We start from the raw sequence: 14,042 nt of genomic DNA, 5'->3' as shown, positions 1-14,042 counted from the left end.
GGTAGGTAAGGAGACTTCAATTTTCCAATTTATTGGAGATTCCAAATTATATAATAATTGTAAAAGAAAGATTCTTATTTTATAAGTAAAGATATAGGTAAATAATAAGAAAGCACCTGTATTAATGATTGTATGTTACCGCAGGTATATAAATAACAAGAATGAGGGCGCCTGGGTGGCTCAGTCGGTTAAGCGTCTGCCTTTGGCCCAGGTTATGATCTCGGGGTCCTGGGATCGAGCCCCGCATTGGGCTCCATGCTCAGCGGGGAGTCTGCTTCTTCCTCTCTCCCTGCTCATGCTTTCACATGTGCTCTCTCTCTCTCAAATAAATAAATAAAATCTTAAAAAAAAAAAAAAAGAATGGAAGGCCTGAGTACTCTATTTCAAAGTGTTTGCCCAGTAAGAACTATGATCTAGGCCTGAATTACTCAATATTTCAAATTAACTCCAAAATAATGAGGATTTACTCTTTTTGGATTATTCTAAATGTTACCTCTCTACTATTCTGTAGAATTTTAAATGATCTAAGCCTATATATGGCCTCCCTCTTTCCTTATAAAGGTCTTCAGATACAAAGAAAATTGGTCCGCAGGCCTTTCAATATTTTACCAATTTATTCCCTCCTGGTGGGAGGAGATCATTCTGCTTAGAATCTGACCTTCTCACGTCAGCTGTGGTGCCCATATGGAAAGCTGGGCTTTGGCAGAGGTGGCTGGTGTTGTCTGAGTCGGTGAGTACCATTTATTTCATGTGTTTGGTATTCACTGTAGGTCTGGGTCTTGTTTCCTCATCTATCACTGGTTCTTACAGTGGAAGAGCAGACCCTGGTTCCATTCAATCTCGAGTCTCGAACCTGAGCTGGCTGGAGGAAGCTGGCTCTGGCTTCCGGTCGCTGAACTGAGGGCCTGAGGGTCGCTGAACTGAGGGCCTGTGTCGGACACGGCCCATCATCTCATATCGTGCCCATCACAGCTCTGCAACTGTAAGCTTTGCAGAGAAGAAACCCGGGACACATGACAGCCAGGAAGCCCACTAGATAGAGGTCACCCCACACAGTCGGCAAGGATGCTGGGCTTTTATTTCTGGTCCATGAGCAGCAAATCTAGTGTGACCCAACATCGAGTGCCTCATTGTTTGAGACTTGGATAAAATCGTTGATAAGTACCAGCCTCAGACTTTCCCAAAAACTCTGTTTACTGTCATTAAAAAGGAAAAAAAAAAAAGCGGTGGCTGACGTTACTCCCTTGACCAGTTCACTGTGGCCGGTGGGTATTCTAGTTCTCTTCCTCAACTCCATAAAGAAAGTAAATATGTCGCCTGAGGAAACCAGACTGGGGAGGCTGTTTCCAACGAGGAAGGACGTGGGAAGCTATTTAAAACAAAAGATAACTGTGAAAATCCAGTTCCAGAGAATCTTCTCTCTGATAATGATCCTCAGCTCCGCCCTCCCCCCAGCCCAGCCCGGGAGAGCTGGAGGGAGAGGAAAGGCGGTCCCCAGGCTCGGGAGACAATCGTCCCCATGCCTGCCACCTCTCACCCCCACCCGGGAAAGGGAGGCGTAACTAAGAAATACTGTCTTCAGGGGCACAGACCTTACCCACTATCTCTAGCCTCCTTCTGGGGCCTAGAAATATTTCTAAAGGAAAAAATAGATACAGACCAGGGCGCCTGGGTGGCTAAGTCGTAAAGCGTCTGCCTTTGGCTCAGGTCATGATCCCAATGTTCTGGGATCGAGCCCCGCATCGGGCTCCCTGATCAGTGGGAAGCCTGCTTCTCCCTCTCCCACTCCCCCTGCTTGTGTTCCCTCTCTTGCTGTGTCTCTCTCTGTCAAATAAATAAAATCTTAATAAATATATAAATACATACATACAGACAGACAGACCATCCCACCAATTTAACCCAAACCACCAGTTGGGTCAGTAGAAAAAACCTGGAACCCCTCCAGCAGCGGTCAGAGGAGGTCCTCAACTGAAGCTGACCTCCCTCCGGATAGCGGACCCAGAAGTGCTGTTCACAGCTGCACCTGTGGTTGGGATGGTGCAAATGGACTGTGAACATATTTCATAAGCCCAGAAGAAGTGGTTATTCCACAACAAGCCCATGTCTGTAAGTTGGTCACTCAACCTTGTCTCTGTGTTTTTTCTTCGACTCTTGAGGTGTTCCCTCCATCAGCGTCAGGGTGTCTGTGGGTACAACACCTCACTGCCTCCTCGGCTCTTCTTTTTTTAAAGATTTTATTTATTTGCTTATTTATTTAGAGCGAGCAGGGAGAAGGGTAGAGGGAGAAGGAGAGAGAGAATCTCCAGCAGACTCCATGCTGAACGTGGAGCCCAATGTGGGGCTCGATCCCAGGACCCTGAGATCACGAACTGAGCCGAAACCAAGAGTCGGACTCAACCGACCAGCCACTCAGGTGCCCTGCCTCTCTTTGCTTTACCCTTTGTATCTCCCCCCACCTTAATATGTCTCCAAATGAAGGACGTGCACAAGGCTCCCTTGCTGCTGACCCCTGTAAACATGTGCACCTGCTCCTTTATCCGCAGTGACTCAGCTTGAAAGGGACATGGCAGCCCACACCTCCCAGCCCTGTCTCCCCTGTTCATCCATCCTTCTATCCATCTGTCACCTCTCTGTAGTGGGCTGTGTAGTGGCCCCCCAATTTCACTCAGAACTCATGATCTGTGCCTTTATTTGGAATTGGGTCTTTGTGGATGTAATTAGTTAAGGATTGCAATGCGGTTGTACTGGGTTAGGGTGGTCGCTTAATCCAATGACTGGTGTCCTTGTAATAAAAGGAGAGGACACAGAGAGACCCCAGAGGAGAATCCCAGGGAAGGTAGAGACCAGAGCGAAGCAGCCACAAGCCGAGGGACTCCTGCGGCCACCAGGACACTGGAAGAGACAAGGAAGGGTTCCTCCCTAGAGTCTTCAGAGGGAGAATGACTCCACCTTGATCTGGGACTTCTAGCCTCCCAAACTATGACAGAATATGGTTCCGTTGTTCAAAGCCACCTCGTTTGTGGTGGTTTCTTATGGCAGCTTTAGGAAACTGATACACAATCTAGTCTATAATCTAACTATCATCTGTCTGTCTGTCATCTGCCACCTTCATTGCTCCCACTGCCCATAAACTATTCTTTAAAGCTGTGGTTCTTGACCCTGGCAGCTCAAACCCAGGCCTGGGCCTCATCCCCAGATCTTCTGATTCACTTGGTCTGGGGTATGGCTCAGGCATTGGTGGTTTGTTAAAGCTCTCTCTTCTGTCCCTAAATCACCTCTGGCTCTAATTGTCCTGCCTCCTTCTTACAAGGACCTTTGCCATAACACTGGACCCATCCAGATAACCCAAGGGTGATCTCCCCCAAAATCCTCAACGGAATCATATCTGCCAAACCCCTCTTACTATGTAAGGAAATATATCCACAGGCTTCCTTTTCCAGGAATTAGGATGTAAACATCTGGGGGGGTAGGGTTGGGCATATTCAGCCTATCTCACCAAGTAAGGGAGTGTTTTTGAAATTTCCTGCTGAAGTTTGGGTGTTCGCTTCAGACCACGGCCCCGCCCATATCCATAAGATAGGACGACCTTCTTAGAACTTCACCCTGAGCTCATATCCTTCAGAAACGCTCTGTCCATGACGGAATATACAAACTGCTTCCTTTTCTGTGTTCCGTTTGCCAGAAAGCATAATGATAAATAATACTCCTCTGACCATCTATAAATAGGTGGAAACAAAAACCTATCATGTTTTTAAAAAACCATTTTGATGTCAGAATTTGTCAAAAGGCGACATCTCATGCTATTGCCCTTGCTGGGCAGAAGGAGCCGGAAACCAGCAGCCCGCGGACACCAGGGCTGGCCCGAGCAGGGCACCGTGCATATTTCAGGGGACAAACGGGCGAGTAAAGAACGCGAAGGAGAATCCTCTGCTCCTGGCTGGCTACAAGCACCCACCCCTGGTTCCGGCCTGCAAAGAGACTCGGCAGGAAGGAGCACAGGTCCGCCTCCTCCCGCAGGCTCAGCTACACAAGAACTTGTGCTCCTGGTTTCCATGAACGCATCAGAAGGAAAGCCTCTGAGACTGGGGTACTAGCGAGCAGAATCTTGCTTTCCTCTTGCAGGGGCATTGGGAAGTCCTCCATAAAAAGGGCCGGCACTGGGGCACCTGGGTGGCTCCGTCGGTTAAGCATCTGCTTTCGGCTCAGGCCATGATCTCAGGGTCCTGGGATGGAGCCCCAAGTCGGGCTCCCTGATCAGCAGGGAGCCTGTTTCTCCCTCTGCCTCTCTCCCTCCTTCGTACTCTCTATTAAATAAATAAAATCTTAAAAAAGAAAAAAAGGGGGGGCCAGCCCCACATCCTCCCAAGGCTTCTGGCCTCTGAAGAGCAAGCAGAGGTACCGTAGAGGTCTTACAGCTCAGCAGACCTTGACTCCTTTTAGGCTGGTATCACTGTTGCATTCCCCTTGCCGGTGACCTAAAATGTAGACTCCAGTAACACCTGTGCTTACAAGGCACGATCAATATCTGGAGATATAATAGAGGTAACCCCACACCGACTTCAGCCAGAGTTCAGTCTACCATTGTCTGACATTGATTCCAATGGATGCTTTTTGAGAAAGCAGGATGATTTTTACCAAAGACATCTTCCTTTGACTCAAGCAACACGCGTCAAATACTTCGTCACGTTAATGATCCATTATGGATATATTACTCATGTATTAATCTAACATCATCTTAAATTTTCTTGACACGTCCTCTTTACCGAAGTGCCATGAAATAAAGTTCTTCTGTCCCTTCGAATGCACCTACATTGAGTGTGACATCAAATGCCCCCTGGATTCTTTGCAGGGCACCCAAGAATTTATTGAGTATCGTTAAGACATTTCAGGTTAAAGATTCACTTGGCGCCAATTAACCAGTTGGTTTCCACCAAAAATCGTGGGGTCTGGATAGGTCTTCTAGCCCGGACTTTTTTCCTGAACCTAGGGCCAGTCATGAGAAACACCGTTAGTGTCCCCCCGAGATCGACATTTTCTCTAAGGAGCAGCCACTTCTGCACATGCTAGTCGCTGCAGGGGACATAAGAATAAAAGGCATCTGGTTCTCAATGAGTCTGTACTCTAGCCAGAGGGATCAAACTAAGACTCAGGAAACTCTGAACAAAGAAGAATTTCATCTCTCTCATCCTCGGGCTTCTCTTCTGGCAAATGAGGGGATTCAAATAGATCATGAATACTGGTATCCCTGCCTGAATGTTCATAAAATATTTTCATATTTTTCTTAACTCTGTTGTCCAACAAACTTACAAGGTGGGGGGTTCCATGGGTGAGTAAATAAATTAAGATGTTAAGCTACTAAGCTGAAGTTCAACGAGTGTCGGAGTCACAGACCTGAGCCCTCGTGAGAAGGTCTCCGAGTCTCCCACCCTGATGCAAAAGACAGCAACCATTCTATTGGATTCTGTGATTCTGGATTGGAATATGAACATTCTATTGTTTCTGAGCATTATGTGGGTACAGTCTTTCCTGCAGTTATTTACTATAACAAACAGAAATTAGGCAAAAGCAGCTGCTGTTCAAAAAGATGAAATTAATCCATGGTTGACTACAAGGAAGTCACATGTTTTCAAAGTCAAAACCCATGTGGTCCATGGAAGGTTCTAGAGCATTTTCTGCTTCCCACATAATGTATGTAGACTGTGTTAACTGTCTACAAGCTCATCAAAGAAAGACTTTCTGGGAAAGACAATTGAAGGTTGCTTCTTGAAGACTGTGGGTAACGGGGAGCTTGAGGAATTTGAGGGACCTCTATCTGACCCATGTGAAGGACTCCCCCTGTCAGTGTTGGAAAGCCCGTCCTCGTCTCTGTCAATCCTCCCTGCACTGAAACGGCGAAGAGCAGTGTCCTCCTCTCCCTCACTTCTGCAGGCCCCAGGCCCATGGGTGTGGAGCAGAACTCTCAGCAGCAACAAAGCCTAGATGCTTCTCTGCCTGGGGAATGGCTCTGGCACCAGGCCAGAGGGCTCTCTGCTCTGTGGGGAGGGAAGTGGGAGTGTGGATGGGCAGGAAAAGTGAGGTCAGCTTTCAGTGCAGTCAACCGTCTCTGCTGAACTGGCTAGACTGTGAGCTGCAGAATATTTACTGCAGGGAGATGTCCATAACGGGAGACATTCAGTCTGGCCAGACCCAGATCACCCAGCCCCGGGCATCGGGATGACACACTCACGACATGGGGATGCTGATTCGCAGCCAGGCACCAAATCTCTTTATCCCAGACAGATACCCTCTGATCCCTTTATCAGTCTGGGGGAAAGGCATGAATTAGTCTGCTCTTGAGTTGGAGAGGAGCCATCAAATTTACCCAGGAAAATCTCAAGTTGGTGGCTCACGTGAATCATCCTTAGACCACACCAACATGCCCTTGCCCACAGGCTGGGCTGCAAGCCCTTCTGTGTGCTCTCAGAGCAAGCTGGGCAGCTCTCACCACCTCTGCATTCACCTCCCTGGCTGATACTGAGCAGTTCACCTGCCTCGTCCCCCGAGGACCACACGACCCATGGTAGGAGCCCCACTAACACCCAGCAGATGCCCAGCGCTTGATTAGAGCTTAATAAACATGTGTTATTGTATTGGAGATTCTTTCTCATCAACGGTGGAAGAAGAGGAGGAGGAGCAGAAAGAATCATAGTATAAATAAGAGAAATGCACCAATAATCCTCAAACTTGCTTACAAGCAGCATCTTCACTGGCCCCCACCCCACCCCCCAACCCATACAAACTGTCCTAACACTTTGACCATTTTATACGAGAGCACCAGCTCCAAGTCCTTCTGTCCCTGCTCATTAGTGCTGGATGGCAGCTGAGTCTTCCAGCCAGCACCTGATATATGTTACAAGTGCTTTGGGGCCCAGGAAAGGGCAACATGAGTTGTCTGTGTAACGTGAGTACATGGCTAGCACAACCTGGGATGTGTTGAAAATATGACCTGGGGAGAAGAATGTGCGCTGGAGCATTTTATTTATAGTAGCAAAAACCTAAACTCTAGTAATTGGCACTTGGTTATATAAATCAGGCCATACTCAGATAATGGATCATATTTATATAATGGCATATTATGCTACCATTAAGGGTCATATTTTAGAAAACCATATAATGGCACGGGAAAATGCACCCAGTATATTAAGTGAAAAGCCGATGACAATTAAACATCATCACAATTTCATAAATTGTGTTCCTATAAAACACTGGGAGGACATGTGCCCAAGTGTTACAGAGTCCATTTCTGGGTGAGGTTGACTTTTAAAATTATACTTATGCTTTTTTGTATGTTTGCATGTTATTTTACAGTAACCCTATTACTTTTTGTAGTTTTCAAAATAATATATTTAAAATTTCAAACAGAAAATGTATGTGATTCAGCAATGGGAGGGGGCAAGTGTATTCAGGCCCTGGATGGATATGTTCGAGCATTAGACTAGGAAGCCCCATCAGGGTGCTGTGGCTCATCATCAGATTCATCTGGATGACCCAGAATATTCCAGCTAAAAGTAAAGTGGCAGGTAGGCCCCTGGAGGTCAGGATAGGAGTGGTTTTCTTTGTATGCCATGGCTGAAAAGGAGCCAGATCTGGGAAAGATGTTGATAGGTCACTGCTCTGGGATACGGCAGTAAAGTCGGGAGCGGCTGAGGGAGGGAAACCTGCTCCCCCGATCAGGGGTGAGTCGGTGCTGGCTCTGTTACCAACTGCGGGGCTGCAGGTTCTTTGATTTCCCCGTCCACAAAAGGAAGATCCGACATCTGTCCTGCCTGCTCACAGGCCCACCGTGAGGTTACATAAAATGACGTGCATGCTAGATTTCGTAAACTCCAAAGCACCTACCCAATAAATGAAGTTGGGCAATCCAAGAATGCTAACTTCTTAAGATAATGATCCAGGCTCCGCATGTTCCTTCAAGATATCAAGAGAAGCCATCTACACTCTAGAAAAGTCACCAGGATTTTATCAGCCACATTTAACTCATTTTATGTTTCCCTGCATCTTTGCCCCATGTAACAAAAATGATGCTGTGTTTGCTCATCTTGCTTCTTTTCTCTCCTGGACACATGGACAGACTGACTTTTCCAGCCTCCCCTGCAGGAAGGAGAGGCCAAACACCTGGACTTCTGCCACTGGAATGTGGATGGAAGTTACCTATCCCCCTTTCAGGCTGGGCTCTCCTGCCCCCCTTAAGCCCCCCATGTCCCCCTGTGAGATTCTCCACAATCTCATTTTTCCCTCATTTCTTGGCCACTTGTGCAAGATCTGGTGGCAGACTCTGGGACTTCTGGAAAATGGTGACATGGAGACCAGTGGAAGGCCATGCACCAAACACCCGGTACAGCAGGACCATGAGTAAGAAGTACCCTGGGATCATTTGTTACACCAGGTAGCCTCCCTAACTAATACACTCTATGACCACAGCCACCTCTCCATTCCACCACGACTGTCAATGCTTTCTGCTGCTTCCCACATGCCTGGTGCAGGGGACACAGATGCATATGGTAAACCCAACCATTATCCAACAGAAAACTCACCCAAAAGAAATTAAGACAATTTTTTTTTAGATTCCTTGACAGATTTAGGACCTGTTCTCTTATTTCTTTAAGGAAACTTGGCAGTATGTGCTCATTTCAATAACTGCAAAGAGAAAATAAGAAAATGGGAAGACACTTTCAGTAAACCTTATCCCAACTGTATTTAAAGTGAGTTGCAAACAAAAAAGGATTATGGTCCATCAAGGCAGAAGAGGTTAGGAAAGGGAGTCTACACCTCTTCTAGAAGGTCCAGACAGTGGAAGCAGAGTGCTAGAGGGATCACTGGTCCCTCAGACATTTTCTCTTTATTTAGCAACACCCAGTGGAGCCACATGGAGGCATTAGGCTCTGAGTTGGGGAGTTCCCAGAAGGAAAAGAGCAAAGGCAGGAAGTGCTGCCCACATCCTGTTTTGACTCCAACCAAACTTACTCTAACTTGTTCAGAGGCCACTTACCTGGTATGGATACAGGGTGACCCCATTGGTTCTCGACAGGGACCAGGTGCCGTCCAGGTACTGGTGAGCCTGGATGGCCACTGAGTTGAGGATGTTCCCATTGCTGGGACTGGTGGCCATCTGGAGGCTGACCTTGGCCTGGTGGGTTGGGGACCCACTTTTCTTCTCGGCCCCATTGCTGACCCCGAGACTGTTGGGTTTGCTGCTATGCTTGTTGCTGATGAAAGCCGTGTAGTTGGAGGAGGCACACGGCGCAGGCACGAAGGCCCACTCTCTGGGCTGCTGGAGCCCACCCCCGGGCCGGGGCCCCAGCAGGGTGGGCATGTTGGAGAGCGGTGGGGGCGAGCCAGGGGAGCCTTCGTAGTGCTCGCTGTCAGCTGCCTGTTCCAAGGTCAGCACCATCTGGATGGCCTCCTGCTTCAGCTGGTTCAGGTGTGTAGTACAGACGTCACAGCGGTTGTCCTTGTCATTCCATGCTTTCCGGATGGTGTTGGGGACCTGGAGCTTGTCGTGAATCACAGCCGAGAAAGCAGGGTCCTAGACACACAAGCAAAAAAACAGGAGAACCTATCACTCAAGGCTGGTAAGTGTGATTCACACTAGAGTTAAGCCCTAGATGAAGCCAGAGTTGGACTGTCTGATAGATACCCAACAGAGACGAGCAGCCAGACTGGCAGGACAGCCTCTGGTGGACAAACACAGGTGACGAATGTAAGATTATGATGGTGCAAACATTAAGCAACAACTGTAAAAAAAAGATCTCTAAGCCAGGATAGTCAAATAAGAACATTCCGGATTCTTCTCCTTGCGTCTGCTAAAGAATTACAGCCACGCCTGGCTCTCCCCAAGGTGTTCACTAAGAAGGGGGGAGTGCAGTCATTCTGGGCTGAGGCATGTGGTCCCCTGGTTCCCTGTGACCCTTGGAACCTTGGTAATTGTTGGAGATTCCATTCTAAGAAAGTCTTGGCCCCGTCAGTACTGTGTGCTAAGTGCCACCGGAAGAAAACCAAACGGAGAGGATTCTGGACCAGAGACCCAGCCTGCTCCAGCAGCCTAGCAAGGTCTGAAGATTCACTGATTACCATTTGCTCATGGCAAGCTGGATACATGTGTCTGATATCCTGACCGATTCAAAGAAAAATGTCTCCTTGGCAAGCAGTCCAAGATACTGTTCCCCACAAACTTCATCTACAACGAATATTCAAAATTCTTTAGCTCAGAAACCCTTATCTCAAAGCAATCAGAAACTGAACTGAAGGAGGACGATTTCTTTCCTTTACTTCATGTGATTTTTACAGGACAACGGGACTTCACAGAGAAACAAGTGCTAGGAGTATTAACTGGTTACCAGAATATTCGGTTCTAGTTCCAGCTCTGCTACTAATTAGCTGTGTGACCTTGGATAAGCTACTTAGCCTCACTAAGAGCCTCATCTGTCACATGAGGCCATGGCCTCTCCTTGTGGTAAGGTCCTCCCAGCTCCATGACTCTGGTTGTAGAGAAATTGGGACAAGAAAATAGTTCTGTATATTATATGGACAGAGCCATACGCCACCTTGGGGGCCTGATCAAATTTCTGAGATCCAATATTTTTTTTGCAAATAATGGATAAGGCTCATCTCTAGGCTTGTTTTCCTCTAGGACATTAGAAGAAAACCTGCCCTTCTGAAACCTACTGTAGCTTTTATGGGATGGAAGCTCCTCTGGACTGAATGGGGTCTGATGAGCTGTGGGTAATAGGCCGCGTGGGGCAGCAGGGGTGGGCAGGAAGATCGGCGGTGGGAGGGCTATTTGTAATGAGGACCCATCTTGAGTGTGGGCTGCAGCATTTTGTTTTCCCTGTTTAACTACCCTGAAGAGTTCCTCAGCATGCACTGATTAACTGATTAATAAATCACGAGGTCTCTTTTTCAGCAGCAGCAAGGAGTGGCTCACAAGGCAGAAACTCAAGACGGTCGTATAAAATGACGGGAAATAATAGGAGGTCAAGGATGATCAAGTCTGGTTGACAAAGTGATGCGAACCATATGAGACCTGCCCTGTGGCATCCTTCTCTCTGACTGCTGATTTGCGCAGAGTCACATCGCAACTCAGAGCATGTGGCACCCAAATGGGCAAATGGGGCCCCTCAGGGACCACGTTCGAGCAGACCTTCACTTCTGTTTTCAGATAAGGAAACTGACCTCCAAAAGGGTTAAAAGCTTGGATGATGCCCAGACTTCTCGACCACTAGTTCATGACTTTCAGAGCCGAAGAGTCATATTCCTCCCTGGACTCACATTTTTTTTGCACGGACATATAAAGTTTTCACCTCGTCCATCCTAGGAAATGTTCATTTACTCAAAAGAAATTTATTTGAGCCTCCATATGCCAAGTTAGAGTTTCTTGCTTTTTCTTTTTTTTTTAAGATTTTATTTACTTATTTGAGAGAGAGCACAAGCAGGCAGAGGGAGAGGGAGAAGCAGACTCCCCACTGAGAAGGGAGCCCGACGTAGGGTTCTATCCCAGCACCCGGAGACCATGACCTGAGCCGAAAGCAGACGCTCACCCAACTGAGCCACCCAGGCGCCCCCATGTCTCTTGCTTTTTCATATAACATTACATAATGAGAATTTTCCCTTATTGATAAATGTCATTTGAAAATGTGGTTTTTAATGACCATACCATATTTTAGCCTTCAGTTGTTTCAAAGGCCAATTACTTATTCCCACGTTCTACTACATAATTGGAGATAGTGTAAGAAATCAGAGACTGGCCTTCAAAAGCAATCCACAACGCATGGCTTATGCTTTCAAGGCACCAAACTATTTGGTTTCATGACGCCTCGAATTAATTGCTGATTTAGAGTATTTGTATTAACTCAAGCATCAGGAAGAAGTGTCACAGCAAGAAGGCAGATATGAGACTAGTCCCATCCACACATCATAGTTCATTTGAAGATCCTTGAAGAATCTGGATTTAACTTGACATCTGCAGCTGGGAAAACGGCCACATCCGTGGATAGAAAAGGCATGAGCCCTCTTCTAAGGACTCCTTTTCTTTGTTTTTACTGCCCTCCCTTGAAGTAGCACCTTCTTCACTCAGCCTATTGCTGTTTGCTGCTCAACTTCTAACATTTAATAAATAATGTATGTTGGCCAGGCCCCACACTGGGCTGAGGGCCTAAGGCTGCATGAAAACAATTCCTGTGAGTCCACAGTCCAGGGGACTTTCTTGGTTCCTGGATGCCACCTCCAGTCCAGAACCAATCAACACCCACTGGGAGGACACACAGACCTCTGCGCTCCCCTCCTGGTTCCCAAGGCATCAACAAAATCATCCGTGAGCCCTGCACCGGGGCCCACTAGCACAGCGATGGACGTGGCCACTGATGCCGGGAAGTAGCAAAGAGCCACTGGGGTCTCATCCAGAGGAAAACTGAGATTGATTCTTGAAGGAGTATGCAACTGCTGGCTGATATCAGAGGTATTCCCTAAATTAAACAACCCTGGATCCAAAACCCTCTGGGCGTTCTTATCCTCAGAAGGCCTCGGTAGGTCAAGAGATGGAGCTTATGGAAACGAAAACCCTTTGCACATGTTTGTCCATACATTATACATATTTTAGTGCAACTCAAAACTCCAAAGAGGGACGGTCAACAGACACCGCTTTCCATAAGCATTGGAATAAAGAGGATGCTGCTTCAGGGGAGGGGAGTCCTCGATAGGGAAGGCTCACTTGCGCCAACCTTTTCTGTCACGGACACACAAAGGACTGCATGGCCCAGGGGACAGACGGGAGGAGTGTCCTTCAGGTCAGTTAGCACCAAAAGAAACCTGGACCCAGGGAAGGAAGGAATTAAGCCCCCAGTCTGGCTTGCTGCCTTGCTCACGGGCTTCAAAGACATTCCTAGGGCCCAGTCCTGGTTCATCCTGTGACCTCAGGAAACAATCACATGGGAACAGCCAGAATCCGGCACAAGCTGAGTCTCTATCTTCAAAGTCCTAATTTTCACTCACGTACGAAAATGGGCTACTGGTTTGGGGCCATATTTTCAACCTAAATTTTAAGGTTAAGGGTTCTGTGCCCAAAACATTGTCACCTCTCAGAAATAACAAAATTATTTGTCCTCCACATCTGCCATGATGAGGAATTCAAGAAAACACTGAGGAACCTGGTAACGTTCCTTAGAAGGAGGATTAGGGAAAAGTGAAGGTCATGTTCAGACACCCCATCTGCCCCCCATCAGTGACTGCTGGAAAGGAACACAGAAAATTCCGTAAGATGGTTTTCCGACCCCTTTATATAAAGCACTTCTACTTTTCTAAGGGCATTTTGGGAAAAGGGACATCCTGCCACGTCCCCTAAGCATCTCTTAGACTAGTGACTCTCTTTAGGTTGACCCCCGGTATTCTGGCAGACTGATCTAAGAAATTACAACAAAATCTCTCTTCCCCAGGCAATGGGATCCATGCCCATGGCTTCCAGATCCATCTATACCCTGGTGACTGAGAATTCTCTCTTCCTGTCCCGGCTGGCCTTTCTCCCGAACTCTGAGCCTTACATCTCATGCCACCCCCTGGAAAATATCACCCAGATAAATACTCTTCAAACTGACAATTCAAAATTAATTTTATTTGCCCCTAAACCTATTTGTATTCTAACAGTCACTATCAAAGTGGAAATAGTATCCTTATCCATTCTGGTGCCCAGGCTAGAAATCTAGAACCTCCCTCGTCTCCTCCTTTGCTTGCCAGTCTAATGGCCAAAGGTAGATGGTACCTTCTAAAAGCTTTTGCCTGTCCCTCCACCACATGCCCACTGCCATGATAAAGCTGTCAGCACTGCTCACATCACTGTGAGAATCTCCCCGATTCTAGCCTTGACCTTGAACCTGCTTCACCCCCAAAACAATTTTACTAAAATGCAGATCCTGGTTCATCCTGTGACCTCAGGAAACAATCACATGGGAACAGTGGGAATCCGGCATAAGCTGAGTCTCTATCTTCAAAGTCCTAATTTTCACTCACTTGCT

General features: G+C 47.3%; 1 protein-coding gene across 1 annotated transcript in view; it reads right to left on the bottom strand.

Moving 5' to 3' along the window:
* The window catches only part of KIF26B (kinesin family member 26B), a 438,834-nt gene that overhangs the window by 255,920 nt on the left and 168,872 nt on the right, over positions 1-14,042 (bottom strand). The window contains exon 3 of the mRNA XM_035010982.1: positions 9,029-9,565. Within this exon, the coding sequence (XP_034866873.1) occupies positions 9,029-9,565 (537 nt within the window). The remainder of the gene's footprint in view (positions 1-9,028; positions 9,566-14,042) is intronic.

The sequence above is a fragment of the Mirounga leonina genome, unplaced genomic scaffold (genome assembly GCF_011800145.1).
Source record: "Mirounga leonina isolate KUSES-001 unplaced genomic scaffold, KU_Mleo_1.0 Mir_154, whole genome shotgun sequence".
NCBI lineage: Eukaryota > Metazoa > Chordata > Mammalia > Carnivora > Phocidae > Mirounga > Mirounga leonina.
The sequence above is the reverse complement of the archived record's forward strand: the minus strand, read 5'-3'. Positions and strand labels throughout refer to the sequence as shown.